Below are 15,975 nucleotides of genomic sequence, written 5' to 3'. Positions count from 1 at the left end.
GACGGTGCCGGCAGACACGGCGTGCTCCCTCTCCAGGGACACCCAGCTGTGAACGTAGCCGCGGAACAGGGGCAGACAGTCGGGTCGGACGACCCCCTCAATCGCCCGCTGCCTGGACCTGTTAATGGCTAACTTGGCCAGGCCCAGGAGTAGGTTCAAGAGGAGGTCCTCCTCCCTCTTGGCCCCCCTCCACACCGGGTGAAGAAGAATTAGTTTATTTTCCCCGGTAAATATAAACATGTACATTGCAGCAAATACAGTGAAAAGGTTTCCCACAGGTGTAGTAGCATACAAACGGCATCTTTTACAGTCAGCGAGCATAGAGTGAACCTTTCTGCTCCCATCGATCCATCAGTCGTTCTATGAACACACTCTGTTCTTCTACTCAAACCCACTGATCAAGTGCGCTATTTCCCAATTGGTCTCTGCGGATATCAGTCACAGCCTGGGCACAGGTGTTAATCACTTGTACATACTGTTCACTATTATCAATAAACTCCCAAGAATGTCTCCCTGCCTGTGGCTTCTTGTTCTGATGAGCAGTGTTCTTGTCACTCAGATGTGAAACCTTTCTGCACAAGATAAAGGCAGGTGTCTCAGTCCAGGGCCTCTTCCCTGTGCTCTGTGCAGCCTTCAAACCACAGTGATGGTCCAGCCTCTTACTCCCTGGAAACATTATTGATGCCTGCACCTCGGCAGTGCTTGCCATTGCTGCCAGAATGTAGTGGGCAGGCGCCACAGAGTTCTCTCATTCTCTTCGTGTGCTCTCAGCACCTTTTAAGGAGGGGCTTGCCCCACTTCTTCAGCATCTGTGACCACTTATGCTGTGACTACTTATGGCGGAGCTGTGCTCCGGCTCCTGAAGGGTTCAGGTGCTGAAGGCGGACAAGGGGACAGATGCTTCTAAAGTTTCATGACTGCGTCTCTATGATATGACCCTGATCACAGAGCGCAAGCGATCTGTACTCTGCCAGACAGGAGTCAGACATTCTCAGAGGTTGTGTGAAGTTTTATGGAGTGTCCTCACTGCATGTCATCATCATCCTCCTGCGATCGAGCGACTATTAGGGCTTCCACTGCGTCTCCATGACAGAAGCATTTTCACAGGATATTCACGCTGCCGTAAGACATCCTAGAGTCAAACGTTCACAGATGCAATGTGAGGAACTATGGAGTCACCCCCCTGCATGTTGTCGTCATCCTCCACAAATCTAGCAGCTATGTGGGCCTCCTGAGCATGCCTGACCCATCTAGCCAGTGCGGGGGCCTCATCCCCGTCATCGTTGCCTCTGAGGACCTCCTCATCCCCATCCCAGTCAGCATCCTCCTCATTGGAGGAGACGGGCAGCTCCTCCATCTCCTCCTCAGCCAGCTCGTGTCCCTGTTGGAGCACCAGGTTGTAAAGGGCACAGCCGACGATGATGATGCGTGACACCCTCTGCGGACTGTATTGCTGCACTCCGCCAAATCGGTCCAGGCACCAGAACCTCATCCCGATGGTCTGCTCCACCAAGTTGTGAGCTGCAGCATGAGCCTCGATATACCGTCGCTCTGTTGCAGTCTGAGCCCATCGCATGGGTGTCATCGCCACGCCCTCTGCGGGTAACCCGTGTCCCTGAGGAGCCATCCCTGCAGCTTCTGTAAACTCTGGAAGACTCCAGGGATCTGTGACCAACTGAGGATGTAGGTGTCATGCACACTCCCTGAAAACCATGCACATACCTGCAGGATGCATTTCTGATGGTGGCATACCAGCTGCACATTCAGCGAATGGTACCCCTTGCAGTTGATGTAGTCCATTGTGTGTTGCAATGGAGATCTGAGTGCCACATGAGTGCAGTTGATCGCACTCTGCACCTGTGGGAATCCCGAGATCAGGGCAAATCCAATGGCCCTTGCATCCTCGCTGTCCTGACCTTGGCCGAAATGCACAAAGTTGTGTGCCCTTGCAAAGGTGGCATCTGTGACCTCATGGATGCATTTGTGGGTGGAGGCTTGTGAGATCCCATGGAGGTCACCTGTGGAGCCCTGAAAGGAGCCACTGGCATAAAAATTGAGTGGCAAGGTCACTTTCACTGCCACTGGCAGGAGATGCCGAAATCCTGCAGTAGCTGGCAGATGTGACTGACCAGTTCCCTAGACATGCGCAGTCTACGGCGACATTGGTTCTCGGTCATCTGCAGGAATGAAAGGCGGCGTCTATAGACCCTGGGTGTCGCTAGGCACCAGCCTGCAATAGCTTGCTGTGGCTCTTGGGTGGCATGTGCAGGAGCCCCAGCCACCCCTTCCTCCTGAGGTTGGCGCTCCTGCCTCTGTGCAGCCAGGAATCTCAGTCCCTCTCTCCTCTGTCATCTTTGCACTCTGTAGGCCATCAGGCATACAGCTAGTTCACCAGGTTCCATGATCTTGATATTCTACTCCTGCAGGATGAAAGAGAGAGACATGTGGTTAGCATGGGTGTATAAGAACCTGTCCTGTGTGATGGCCCCTTAACGTTTCCCAGAGAGTGCAGGTCACCACTTGGATGGCCAGAGATTAGTGCGCTGCAAGGCTGTCCAGTTAGCTTGAACCATGGAGGAGACTGGTCCAATCTAGGATGCTGACATTGCAAGGGGCTGTGAGCGCCTCCAGCAGTGACTGCTACGTGGCCAGCTTTAGCGAGGAGATTGTACAACGTGCGCAGTCGTCCAACTGTTCTGGTCCACTAAAATGCTCGTGAATTTGCAGGCTGTGTCGGGGGGATGGGGGGAAGGCTCTGGAGCACTTGGTGGCACTTTGATGTCTCTGCATTGCTTGAGTGGGCAGATAAGTTAGGAGCCCAACCCTAATCATATCAATGTGGCTGTGCCTGAACTGTCTCAGTTGCAGAGGAATGGTCACTTTATACAAGTTTCATGAATGTGTGGCCACTTCCCTTGGTTTCCCACTGTCGTAAAACTGATCGTGCCATATTGTCCACTGACGCCACCAATCACACCTGACGCCAGTGGGCATGGAAAATTCCGCCCATAGTTAGAAGAAGCCAGTCAGCCATTTTTTTTAATCTCAGCTAAATTGACTTTTAAAATATACGCTATTAGCTGAGACAAGTCAGTCAGCAGTCAACCACCTTTGGACACAAAGGTGTCAAGTTTCTTTGTTGAATTCCCCCTCCCTGGGTTTTGAGACACAGGCACGTTAAAATCTAATATAACCATATTGGATTTGTGGAATCTTTAATTATTACTTGTTTGACTATCCAATAACGTTGCTGTCTGCAGTGGATTCAAAAATTGCTTGAATTATTAAAGTTTTATTGACATGTTATGATTAGCCTTAGTTAGTATCTATAATCCTTTTGTATAAGCTGTAACCTATAATTGGCTTCAATAAAAGACATGTAATAATGAAGCATACAAGGGGTTGTCGTCTTAAGTATATATTATCTCGAGGACCCACAACTCTAGGAGCCTGAGTTAGACTCCTAAGGGCTGGTATTGGCAAACTTTCAAAGAGGTTGGTCTACTAAGACATGCCTCAATGTATGTCCCATCCTAAGATAACTTTGTTAACTTGGAGACTCCTGGAAGAGAGGACTTTTTATGAGGGCCTAGTCTGAGGCTATATTCCTTCAATACTTAGAACTCAACTAAAAGAAATTTCTAAGCTAGCAATAAGTTCAAGGGAATAGGTTTACCTTTCCGGGGGTAAAGATAGTAGAACCATTGACACTTACAGTTTTAAATGCCCTTTCTTCTCAGAAAAAGAAGCAACTGTTTTTAATCAAAGGGACTTTTAACCGGCAGAGGTAAACCAACGTGATCATATGAGGTGGACTCTATGAATAAAATAACTTATTTGTAATCCGCAAGACTTTGAGAGCTGATATGGAAGAACATTCCAAGTATCCTTATTTGACTTCTGAAATCTGATTAGGGAGTCTTAGGCTTTTACTTTGATGAACTATAATCTATTAACTGTATTTTTTTTAGATTTTCAGTGATGCTGCAGTATCTAAGGAGATCTTAGATTTGAAAGTACATTGTATCAATCCTGGATGTACCTGGAAAAGCATAATGAAGAACTATGAGGTGGGTTGATCAATTGGTGAAAAGTTTCCAATCTTAAGATTTAAGGAAGCTGTCATGTGTCGAAGCAGGACCATTTGATGGAAAAATAAATCCTTTCCATTGCTATGTTTCTGCAACTTTGGTGGGTTACACTAGGTGAAGATGGTCATTCAGCCTACTGTGGCTCATTCTTAAAGACTCTACAGTCCTATCGTTCAAAGACTTTAATCTCCGATACCTCACTTACAAGGACATTCAGTGTGCGGATCACTTTGTGTGAAATCAGGTTTAAATTTATAGAATCATCAACCAGTTGCAGTACAGAAGGAGGCCATTCAGCCAATCATTTCCATGTCAGCTCTCTGCAAGAGCAACTCAGTTAGTCCCACTCCTGTGTCCTTTCCCCATAGCCTTGCAAATGATTTCTCTTCAGGTGCTTATCAATTCCCTTTTGAAAGCCCAAATAAATCTATTTCCACCACATCTCAAGGAGTGCATTTCAGATGCTAACCACTTGCCGTGTAAAAAAAAGTATCCTCCTGTTGCCATTGGTTCTTTGGGCATTTGCCTTAAATTGGTGTCCACTGGTTCATAGCCATTCCGCCAATGGGATCGTTTTCTCTACTCTCGTTTGGACCCATCATGATTTTGGATACTTCTCCAATCTCCTCTCTTCTCCAAGGAGAACACTGTTTCTCCAATTTATCCACATAACTGAAGTCCCTCATCCCTGGAACCATTCTCGTAAAACTGTTCTGCACCCTATCTAATGCCTTCACATCCTTTCTAAACTGTGTGCCTAGAATTGGACACAGTACTTCAGTTAAGGCCAAACCAGAGTTTTCTAAAGGTTCATAACTTGCTTGCTTTTGTAATCTATGGCTCTATTTAGAAACACCAGGATCCTATATGCCTTTTTAACCACTTTATTAACTTGTCCTACCACCTTCAACTATTTGTGCACACATAACCCAGGTCTCTGTTGCTGCACCCCTTTAGAATTGTATCCTTATTTGTAATGTGTCTCCTTGTTTTTATCACCAAATTCTCCTCTGCATTAAATTCAATCTGCCACATTTCTGCCTATTCCACAGCCTGCCCATGCCCTCTTGAAACCTGTCACTATCCCCCTCACCGTTCACAAAGCTTCCAAGTTTTGTGTCACCTGCAAATTTTGAAGTTGTGCCCTGCATACCCAAATCTAGGTCATTAAATAGATCAAGAAAAGCATTGAGATTTGATGTGGCTGAAACAGTGGTTATTTTACCAAAGAGTGGACGTTGCTGCCTTGGGCATATTTTGCTGGCCTAGATCCACAATAGTGTATGCCCAAGACATTGGAGCAGAAAGATTTTATACCCTTGCAATAATAAGAATTTTGGTTGATATGCTTAAATTGTCAACCCCAGATCTTTGGTTTTCATAGGCTTGCATGACTTGTTTGCCTCTTTGAATTGTGATGTGGTGGGGAGATATAAGCACTGCTTCATCTTTGGCTGATGGTTAGCTAAGGCAGTGGTATAAATTTGTTATTTCTTTGAGATAAAGTACACAGTACTGCTATCAAAAAGACGCTTTAAAAGTTTAAACTTTAAACTTAAGCTGTCAAGTGTCGAAGCAGGACCATTTGATGGAAAAATAAATCCTATCCATTGCTATGTTTCTGCAACTTTGGTGGGTTACACTAGGTGAAGATGGTCATTCAGCCTACTGTGGCTCATTCTTAAAGACCCTAAATTTCAAAAAGTTTAACTCAAAATCTGAATTCAATGTAACCACAGTTGGTAGATTTGAGTAGTGGGTAACCCAATGGCTATCTGATTAGAAAACTGTGAATGAATGCAGAATTCCTTTTTTTAAAAAGGGTATGCTGAGAGCTGTTATTTTACTACATAGGGGTTCCCACCCTTTCCTCCCTCTTCTTCCTTAATGGAAGTGTGGAAGCTATTGTATCAACACATTTATAAGTGTAAACTATGCTATATTGCAATCTAAGCAATAATGTGCATTAATTATCACTTTTCTGACTAAAAGATAGCTTTGAAAAAACAGCAACTATTTAAGGCTTTGATTTAGATTTTGACTATTGTGTATGTTTCAGCTTCTCTGTAAATTCAGCTTCTAATGCACAATTGGAACGTTCATATATTGACATCAGTTTTTTTTGTCTTTTGTCTTTTCTAGGATCATGTAACACGGTGTGAATTTTCACTGATCCCTTGCAGTACAGGTTGTGGATTGATGGTTTTAAGGAAGAAACTGGCAGATCATTTGGAAAAAGAATGTAAAAACAATATGACGGAATGTCAGCAGTGTGGTGTGAAGATGTTTATGAAAGATTTGCAGGTTGGGTGGCAACATTTCTTGGTGTAGAATAATATTACAACTTGAACTGATTTTCATGTAATTTTAGAATAGGAATTTCATAATTGATACATCTGCAATTGAATGTTTCTATGGAGATCTGTGACAACAACAATTTTTTACTCTGTACTGGAAATCTCTGATGTGACTAATTTGAACAGATAACTTGGCTGTTCCTTCCTAACTGGTGTCGGAGGCCCTGAGAAAGTAGCATGTGACAGTCTGCTGTTTTCACATTCAAAAGTTCGAATTTTGTGTTCCAGCTTCCAAAAACTTCCAGACAGTTCCACCTGTTCAAGGGAGGCAGAAGGACTGATGCATTAGAGCATAATTGGCTGGGAGAATGATCAAATAAATTCCTTGTGTAATAGTTTGTGCACATTCGCTCTATTGTGAGTTCCTAATGCCCATAAATAAGCAAGAGTTTTTGAAACCCTTGTCAAAAGTCTTCAGAGGGAGATTTCTTAAGAAATTTGCACTATCAAAATGCTAGATGTTTACTTCTCTAAAGTTACGTCAAGTCTACAGTAGAAATAGGCTTTTGGCCCAACTGGTCTCTGAAGTGAATTTTTGTAACAAAGAACTGGTCAAAGTTGCAGAATATCTCTAATGCTATTTTTCATTGCACCTTCATTTGTTATTTCTTAAAAAAGCAAATATTAGTATTCTAATAATCAAGTCACAGCATGACCAATGTTTATTAATGTTCTTAAGCCTTTACTGTATACACCAACAATTAAAGAAAGCAAGAGATTTGTAGCAACTATCAGTTACATGTTACAGTGGGTCCGACATAAAATCATCTCAGCTTTAATATTCTCTCCCATTGAAAGATCTTAATAAACAACTATTAGTTTCTTCCAACAAAATCCAACATATTTTTATTTTTAAAAAATAAGTTTCCTTTCTTAGATAGTGGAATATTTTATCCAGTTTGCATCTTGACTTAATCAGTTAAGTGTTAGAACTTGTTTCGCATTCAGTTTGTTTATTTTGGTTAGCAGAACAAGCATGTCTGTGAGGAAGCTCCTGTTAAAGAGAAGAAACCATTTAAAATTGAATCAGCAAACAAAGAAAAGGTAAGACTTTGGTTAATTTATTGCAATTGAACTGTTAAGAACAATTTAATGCCTTCCTCCAGTGATTTATTGTCTTGTATCCACCAGATATTGTACTGAGCCATACAGCCCAGGAAGGTCCCAGGACCTGCTCTGTGGTGTTGGATAATTTTAGTATGGTAAAAAGGGGAATGCTATAATTGGCCTTAGTGTAATCTAAGCTTGGTGAATGGAAATGTCTCCTTTCCTGAGATCACTGCATTAAAGTGCTTCTATATAATAAGAATAAGTTTCACCTCTTCATCACAATCCAGTTTTAAGAATGCCCACTTTGAAATACTGGAGGGCAACCAGCTGTTATGGGAATATAACCCAGCATTAGTCTTGACGTACAGTGACAAGGAGAGAATATTGGTTGAGGTGGTGAGTGAAGGAGGAAATGTAATTTCCAGAAAATAACTAACCCTACTGTTCCCCATTATAACTTGTACTATTTATATGTATAAAAGTTTTCCATAAAGTATGGTATTAGTCACCAGATTATTTGCAACCATGGCACCCTATTTGACCCTGAGCTTCCGACCCCAGATCCTCTCCAGGATCAAGACTGCCTACTTCCACTTCCGTAACCCCGTCCATCTCTGCTCCGCCTCAGCTTATCTTCTACTGAAACCCTCATCCATGCCTTTGTTACCTCGAGACTCAACAATTCCAATGCTCTCCAGGCTGGTCTCTCACCTTGTACCTCCATAAGTTTGAGCTCATCCGAAACTTGGCTGCCGCACCTAGTCCTGTTCATCCATCACCCCTGTGCTCAATTTTAAAATTCTCTCCCTTGTTTGAAATTCTTTCTCTGGCTTTGCCTCTGAAACCACCTCCAGCCCTACAACCATCCAAGAACCCTGCACTTTTCCAGTTCTGGGCTCTTGCATATCCCTGATGTTAAGTGGTCTATCATTAATGACCATGCCTTCACCTGTTCGGGCTGATAGCTCTGAGCTCTCTCTCTAAACCTCTCTGCCTCTCTATCTCTCTCTCCATTTTTAAGATGCTCCTTAAAACCTACCTCCCTGATCAAGCTTTTGGTCACCTGGCCCTTGCACCTCTTTATGTGTCAGTGTCAAACTTTGTTTAATAACTCTCCTGTGAAGCATTTTGGAAAATTTTACTACACTAAACGCACCATCAGTGCACGTTGTTGTTGTAGACAAAGGTGCTATCTTTGGTGGAATTGGCACCATTTGTGATAGCCGTAACCATTAAAGGAGCTAGAACATTGTAATCTGCCTTGTTCTCAATTATAGGCTCCTTTGCTAAGGTGAATTTATAACTTACAAATTATAACATATTTACATAATGCTTAGTTTGCATGCTATTTCTGCTGAATCAGTAATGCATTCAGAAAAGCAAATACTCTGAATTATTATTAAATGGCTATTAGCCAATCTTCATTTTAGAGCATTGTGAGGCCAACCATCTGAGAGTTTCAGGGGGAGAAATTCGTTCACACCGGGGCTACAGTACATCAGTTCCCTGGGGGCAGGCAGCAGTGAATATCATTGACAAATGCAACACAAATAGCGGCCCACAGCACTGCCACACTATGGGGGAACCAACATAGTCTATGTAGCACTGCTATGCAAACAAATTTCCCTCCTTAGTCACTAAGTAGCTCTATTGGATCGTTCCAGGATTAGGTCTCAGCAGAGGTGGAGATTAATATAAAAATAAATAAATAGTACTCTGCTGATGTCTCTACTCTCCTCCTTAGACCTGCTTGTAATAGGTTTGCCTGTTGCGTTAACTACCATCCAGGGAGGCATTTACCCAGTTTCCATTTGATAATTTTACTGAAAAAGTTAGCATGGGTCCAAAATGAGTCATTCTTCCTTCTCTCCTCCAAACAGTTAGTAGAGCTGGTAGAAGTAAGCAGCAACATTTTAGGGCCCATTGACTGGCTCTGCAACTGTTGCAACAGTGCTTACCCCAGTGAGAAGGTCAGCTCCTGGAAATCTCAACTTTTTTCTACTTTTTTAATGCAAATGACTGAATAATAGATTTTCATGTAAAAAAAATTATAATTAACATAATTGCAATCTGTGGATTACTTTTTTTTTTACAGTCTCGTCTTCCTGGAGGAAACCGAACCCGTGACAGCTGTCGTTTTGCAGAATTAGGATGCAATTTCAGGGTAGGGCATTTTTTTTTAGAAAAATAGCTTTATTCTTTTGTTGGAAGTGTAATAGTCCAAATTCTTTTGTAAACTTTTTCCTGTTCCTCACCTGGGATTTCAGACTAAAAGGAAACTTTTCAAATTGGAAAACAATGGTACATTTGATAATTCTGCCTCGCATTGCATGAGGTCTGAAGACTATATTCTCAAACAAAAACAGAAAATGCTGGAAACACTCTTCAGAACTTCAGAGCTCTGAAGAAGGGCAATATGGACTCGAAACGTTAACTCTGTTTCTCTCTCCACAGATACTGCCAGACCTGAGTTTTTCCAGTATTTTCTGTTTTTGTTTCAGGTTTCCAGCATCTGCAGTATCTTGCTTTTATACTATATTCTCAATCTTTTTTGATTTTAAAAATGATTTTTACCTTTTAGTATAATAATAGATTTCTGAAATTAATGTCTCTGACTGTGATTTAGATGCAGATCTGAGTCAGGAACTGAGACAACTGATTAATATTTGTTACAATTCATATAACTTTAGTAGATTAACTAAATGAGAAATGTAGACTACACTGTAATAAGGATTTGCACACTAGTAACTGAGTCAGCCAATGGTGAGACTCAGAATCTGAACTATCACTTTCAAATTCTCTGTGAACTTGAAAGCAGAAGTCTTAATTACTTTCAGAGCTACTCTTTAAAAACTGAGTTTCCTTCCAGTTTATGACCTTCCCACAATGTGAATCTGGTCAGATGTTTTACTTAAAAGACCAGAGAAGGAAGAAACTTAACCTCGGAGATGAATAGCCTCCACATAACCTATGTCTATTTTTTCGAGTGAATTGTTGAGTTAAATTGATGTCCCAATGATCTTCACAATATAAATGAAACGAAAATTGGCGGGGTGGTAAATAGTGAGGAGGATATAGACGGGCTGGTCAGATGGGCTGATCAGTGGCAAATGGAATTTAATCCGGATAAGTGTGAGGTGATGCATTTGGGCAGGACAAACAAGGCACGGGAATGAATGGTAGGACCCTGGGAAATACCGAGGATCAGAGGGACCTTGGTATGCATGCCCATCGGTCCCTTAAGGTAGCGGGATAGGTAGATAAGGTGGTTAAGAAGGCATATAGGATACTTGCCTTTATTAGCCAAGGCATAGAATATAAGAGCATGGAGGTTATGCAGGAACTGTATAAAATGCTGGTTAAGCCACAGCTAGGGTATTGCATACAGTTCTGGAATCCGCATTATAGGAAGGATGCGATTGCAACTAGAGAGAGAGTGCAAAGGAGATTTACCAGGATGTTGCCTGGGCTGGAGAGTTTTAGTTATGAGGAGAGATTGGATAGACTGGAGTTATTTTTCCCTGGAGCAGAGGAGATTGAGGGGGGACATGATTGAGGTGTTTAAAATCGACAGGGGCATAGATAGGGCAGACAGGAAGAAACTTTTCCCTTTGGTGGAGGGATCAATAACCATGGGGTATAGATTTAAGGTAAAGGGCAGGAGGTTTAGAGGCGATGTGAGGAAGAATTTTTTCACCAGAGGGTGGTGGGAATCTGGAACTCACTGCCTGAAAGGGTGGTAGAGGCAGAAACCCTCATAACATTTAAGAAGTATTTGGATGTGCATTTGCGATGCCATGGCATACAAGGCTATGGGCCTAGTGCTGGAAAATGGGATTAGAATAGTTAGGTACTTGTTTGACTGGTGCAGACTCAATGGGCCGAAGGGCCTTTTTCTGTGCTGTAGACATCTAAGACTCTATGACTCTAATGTTTTGTACAACGTGAGACCAACCTTCCTGCTGTTTCATACTTCAGTCTGGCTGACTCCCATGGAAGATTGCAGCTGGTTTTTGGATTTAAACCTTTGCGTGATAACACCAAGTATGAAATAATGCAGAACTAAGTATCGTGTTGCATGGGGAAGGTCACTAGCCACCTGAGACACCGTGTGAGAGCTGTTAGGATGTCATGAGTTAAAGATCAAGGATAATAACATGGAGCTGGGAAGGGAGAAAAATGGAATTAAAGACAAACTGCATCACACCCTGATATTTAACATCTTTTCAAAATAGAATAAGACATCTAACAACGTGAAATCTCTAAGCAGCTTCCAGAATGTTGGCATCTCCAATGGATTTATGTGAGGAGGATGCTTTTGCAATCATATTGTTTGTGTCCCAGCAAATCAATATTTCGAGATGTTTATCCTTATTTGGAATGTCTTCAGCCATAAATTGCAATCCACACCTCTAAGGCTGCTTGTTTAGAAGAATGAGAGGTGATTACTCCTTAAAATAAGAGCTCATGGTATGGGGGTAACATATTAGCCTGGATAGAGGATTGGTTAGCCAACAGGAAGCAAAGAGTAGGCATAAATAGGTCATTTTCAGGTTGAGCGGATGTAATGAGTGGTGTGCCACAGGGATCAATGCTGGGGCCTCAACTATTTACAATCTATATCAATGACTTGGCTGAAGGGACCAAATGTATAGTTGCTAAATTTGCTGATGTCACAAAAATAGGTAGGAAAGTAAGTTATGAAGAGGACATGAGTCTGCAAAGGCATACATATATATATATATATAGGTTAAGTGAGTGGGCAAAAATTTGGCGGTTGAGAATAATGTGGGAAAGTGTGAACTTGTCCACTTTGGTATAAAGAATAGAAAAGCAGCATATTATATAAATGGAGAGAGATTGCAGGACTCTGAGATACAGAGTGATCTGAGTGTCTGAGTTAGTATGAAGTTGCAGCAAGTGATTAAGAAGGCAAATGGAATGTTGGCATTTATTGCAAGGGGAATGGAATATAAAAGTAGGGATGTTTTGCTACGGTTGTACAGGGCATTTGTGAGACTCTGAAGTACTCTGTACCGTTTTAGTCTCCTTGTCTAAGAAAGGACATAACTGAATAGAAGCAGTTCAGACAAGGTTCACTTGACTGATTCCTGGGATGAGGGGGTTATCTTATGAGGAAAGGTTGGGCCTGTATCCATTGAAGTTTAGAATAATGAGAGGTGATCTTATTGAAACATACGAGATCCTGAGAGGATGTGACAGAATGGATGCTGGAAGGTTGTTTCCCCTTGTGTGGGGACACAATTTAAAAATAAGGGGTCTCCCATTTAAGATGGAGATGAGAATTTTTTTCTGGGAGTCGGGAGCCCGTGGAACTCTCTTCCCAGGTAGTAGCAAAGGCATGGTCATTGAATATTTTTAAGGCAGAAGCAGATAGATTCTTGACTAACAAGGGAGTCAAAGGGTATAGGAGGTAGGTAGGAAAGTTGTGTTGAGGCCACATTCAGATCAGCCATGATTTTATCGAATGGCAGAGTAGGCTCATGGTGCCAAATGGCCTTCTTTGGCTCCTAATTCGTATTTTCGTATGTTCGTTCATATTGTTCCTTCTACTCCACCATCCAAGACCAATAACCCAGAATTTGCTGTCGTATTAACAGCGAGGCTCTCGACGCTTTCTGTTAGTACTGGATAAAGCTGACAGCAACTTCTGGGCTCCACACCTGGACAATTGAATGCTTAAATCTGGAAGTTGCTGTTTGTGATACCCTGTTCCTCCATAGGATGTGCTGTTGCAATCCTTGCTGATGGAATGATCGTAGAAATTGTTGTTAAGATGTGAACCTAGGGTAATTACCCACTCATCACACTAAAGACCAATGAAAGCTAAAGCCTTGCTCAAACAGGGGAAATGAATTTTTAATAGTGTCGTAAATCATTACTACTACTGAACCACACCTGTGGCCATAAAAAACTTTTTTATAAGTGTGGAACCTTATTTCCACAAAATTAATTATTTCAGTTTTCTATTAAAATTATTTTGGAGCTTTTTGTTTTTCTATTAAGTTTCCTTTAATCCCATATGTATAGGATCATAGGATTGTTACAACACATATGTTCCAATCTTTAATTAACTTTCTGTACAATGATTTAACTGTAATTTATGTTCCCTTTTTTAACTTTCTGCTTTTCTGCTTGTGAGGATTCTTCAATCTGATTAGTTGATCCGCCTTTCCTGCTGCTTGTCCTGTTCACGGACACTGCAGATCCTGGTAAAGGGAGACAAATTCAAATTGATATTGGAAAAGAAAAAATCAGTGCTCTTGAGCCAGCTAAAACTTTTTGGGCATCTTTATTTGAGGTGAACGGCAAGTTCCTTCACCGTTAACCACAAAATCCAGGCCCAATGTGTTTGCTTTTACTATGCCCCTACCCTCTGGAATTCTATTTCAAAATCAGTTTGTCTTGCTTGGTTTTACCTTGCTTATTAAAATACCTTTTGTGTCTTGGGTTTTTTTTGCTCCCCCTAAATATCTTGCTTCCTGGTCAGTTTACATATTTCCCTTTATGAACTGTTCTGAGATGGTTTAGCACTAGGAGTGCTATGTAAAATGAAACTTCTTGTGATCAACTTTAAATATTGCCTCATTAAACTTGGAGTTTTCAGCTAAGCCTATGTTGATTATACTTTTTTAAAAACAATACAGGGTGGCAAAGAGCGTCTCAAAGATCACGAAAACTCTTCAGTTGTTGCACATCTTGCGTTAGTACTTCAGTTTGCCAACGCTCTGAAAACCAGCTTCCCGCAAGATCCCAGCATTGCTAATGGCGGTAGTGATGATGCATCAGTAGTTGCCCTCCCATCAATGATTGCCGAACTACAGTTCAAAGTCCAACAGCTAGAGAAGAATGTGTTGTCCTTGTTCTCGGAAGGTTCCCTAGCCTCTTTGCACACCCAGGTTGCTGTGGAATCAAACGGTGACTTAGAAACTGATCATTTTGAAGGAGCTCCCTGTTCTTGCAGGATTTCAGATTTGCAGACAGCACCATTCTCTGGTCAGACATTGGCAGAGTGTCAAAGTAAAGTTGATGCTCTCGAACGGAAAATTCAGACTTTTGAAAATATTGTGACTGTTTTAAACCGAGAAGTAGAAAAAACCCAAACTACTATGGTTGCATTTGAGAGGCAAAGCAAGATTGACCAGGATGCCATTAAAGCCTTGGAGCGTAAGGTAATGGAATCTATTTTCCTTTTTTAAAAAATTTGTTCATGGGATGTGGGTGTTGCTGGCTAGGCCAGCATTTATTGCCCAACCCTAATTGCCCCTGTTCAGAGGGCATGTAAGAGTCAACCACATTACTGTGGGTCTGGAGTCACATGTAGGCTAGACCAAGTAAGAACAACAGATTTTCCTTCCATAAAGGACATTAGTGAACCAGATGGGTTTTTACGACAATCGATAATGGTTTCATGGTCATCATTAGACTTTAAATTCCAAATTTTTATTGAATTCAAATTTCACCATCTACAGTGGTGGGATTCAAACCCAGATCCCCAGAGCATTACCCTGGGTCTCTGGATTACCAGTCCAGTGGCAATATCACTACGTGATTGTGTGTTTTCCTTGTACACAAGGAAGTAGTAAACCATTTTATGAAAAACTCAAACCTTATTCATAGTTGCATGGAATATACATGAAACGTTGGGATTTATAGTGTTCCTCGCCTTTTGTTCTGTTAACTTGCTAAAATTGATGCTGGTTTCAGGTTCACAGAATCACAGAATTGTTACGGTGTAGAATGAGGTCATTCGGCCCATCGTGTCTGCACCAGCTCTCTGAACATTTTAACTTAGTGCCATTCCCCTGGCCTTTTCCCCGTAACCCTGCACATTGTTTCCATTTAAATAATCATCCAATGTCCTCTTGAAAGCCTCGATTGAACCCGCCTCCACCACATTTCCAGGCAGTGCCTTCCAAACCCTTACCACTTGCTGTATGAAAAAGTTTTTTCTCACCTCACATTTGCTCCTTTTGGAAAACACTTTAAAACTATGCCCTCTGGTTCTCCATCCGTTTACGATTGGGAACAGTCTCTCCCTGTCTACTCTGTCTAGACTCTTCATGATTTTGAAAACTTCTATCAAGTCTCCTCTTAGCCTTTTGCTGTCCAAGGAAAACAATCCCAACTTCTCCAATCTTTCCTCATAACTGAAGTGTCTCATTCCTGAAACCATTCTTGTAAACCTCTTCTGCACTCTCTCCAATGCGCTCATATCCTTCCTATGGTGTAGTACCCAGAACTGTACACAGTACTCCAGCTGAGGTCTAACCAGTGTCTTGTATAAGTTCATCAAAATCTCCCTGCTCTTCTACTCTGTGCCAATATTAATGAAGCCTAGAATAATGTAAGCTTCAGTAACAGCTCTCTCTATCTGTTCTAGCACCTTTAATGAATTATGTACATATACACCCAGGTCTTTCTGCTCCTGCACAACCTTTAGAATAGTATCCTTT

General features: G+C 41.8%; 1 protein-coding gene across 5 annotated transcripts in view; it reads left to right on the top strand.

Moving 5' to 3' along the window:
* The window catches only part of traf1 (TNF receptor-associated factor 1), a 44,392-nt gene that overhangs the window by 17,125 nt on the left and 11,292 nt on the right, over positions 1-15,975 (top strand). For 4 of the 5 annotated variants that reach the window (XM_078549963.1, XM_078549960.1, XM_078549961.1 and 1 more), the window contains exons 4-8: positions 3,972-4,070; positions 6,234-6,395; positions 7,415-7,492; positions 9,594-9,662; positions 14,167-14,691. In XM_078549963.1, coding sequence (XP_078406089.1) covers positions 3,972-4,070; positions 6,234-6,395; positions 7,415-7,492; positions 9,594-9,662; positions 14,167-14,691 — 933 coding nt within the window. The remainder of the gene's footprint in view (positions 1-3,971; positions 4,071-6,233; positions 6,396-7,414; positions 7,493-9,593; positions 9,663-14,166; positions 14,692-15,975) is intronic. The other variant, XM_078549964.1, reaches the window with a different exon arrangement.

Source organism: Cetorhinus maximus, chromosome 10, assembly GCF_964194155.1.
Source record: "Cetorhinus maximus chromosome 10, sCetMax3.hap1.1, whole genome shotgun sequence".
In the NCBI taxonomy this organism is placed as follows: domain Eukaryota; kingdom Metazoa; phylum Chordata; class Chondrichthyes; order Lamniformes; family Cetorhinidae; genus Cetorhinus; species Cetorhinus maximus.
This window is presented reverse-complemented; position numbering and strand designations above follow the sequence as displayed.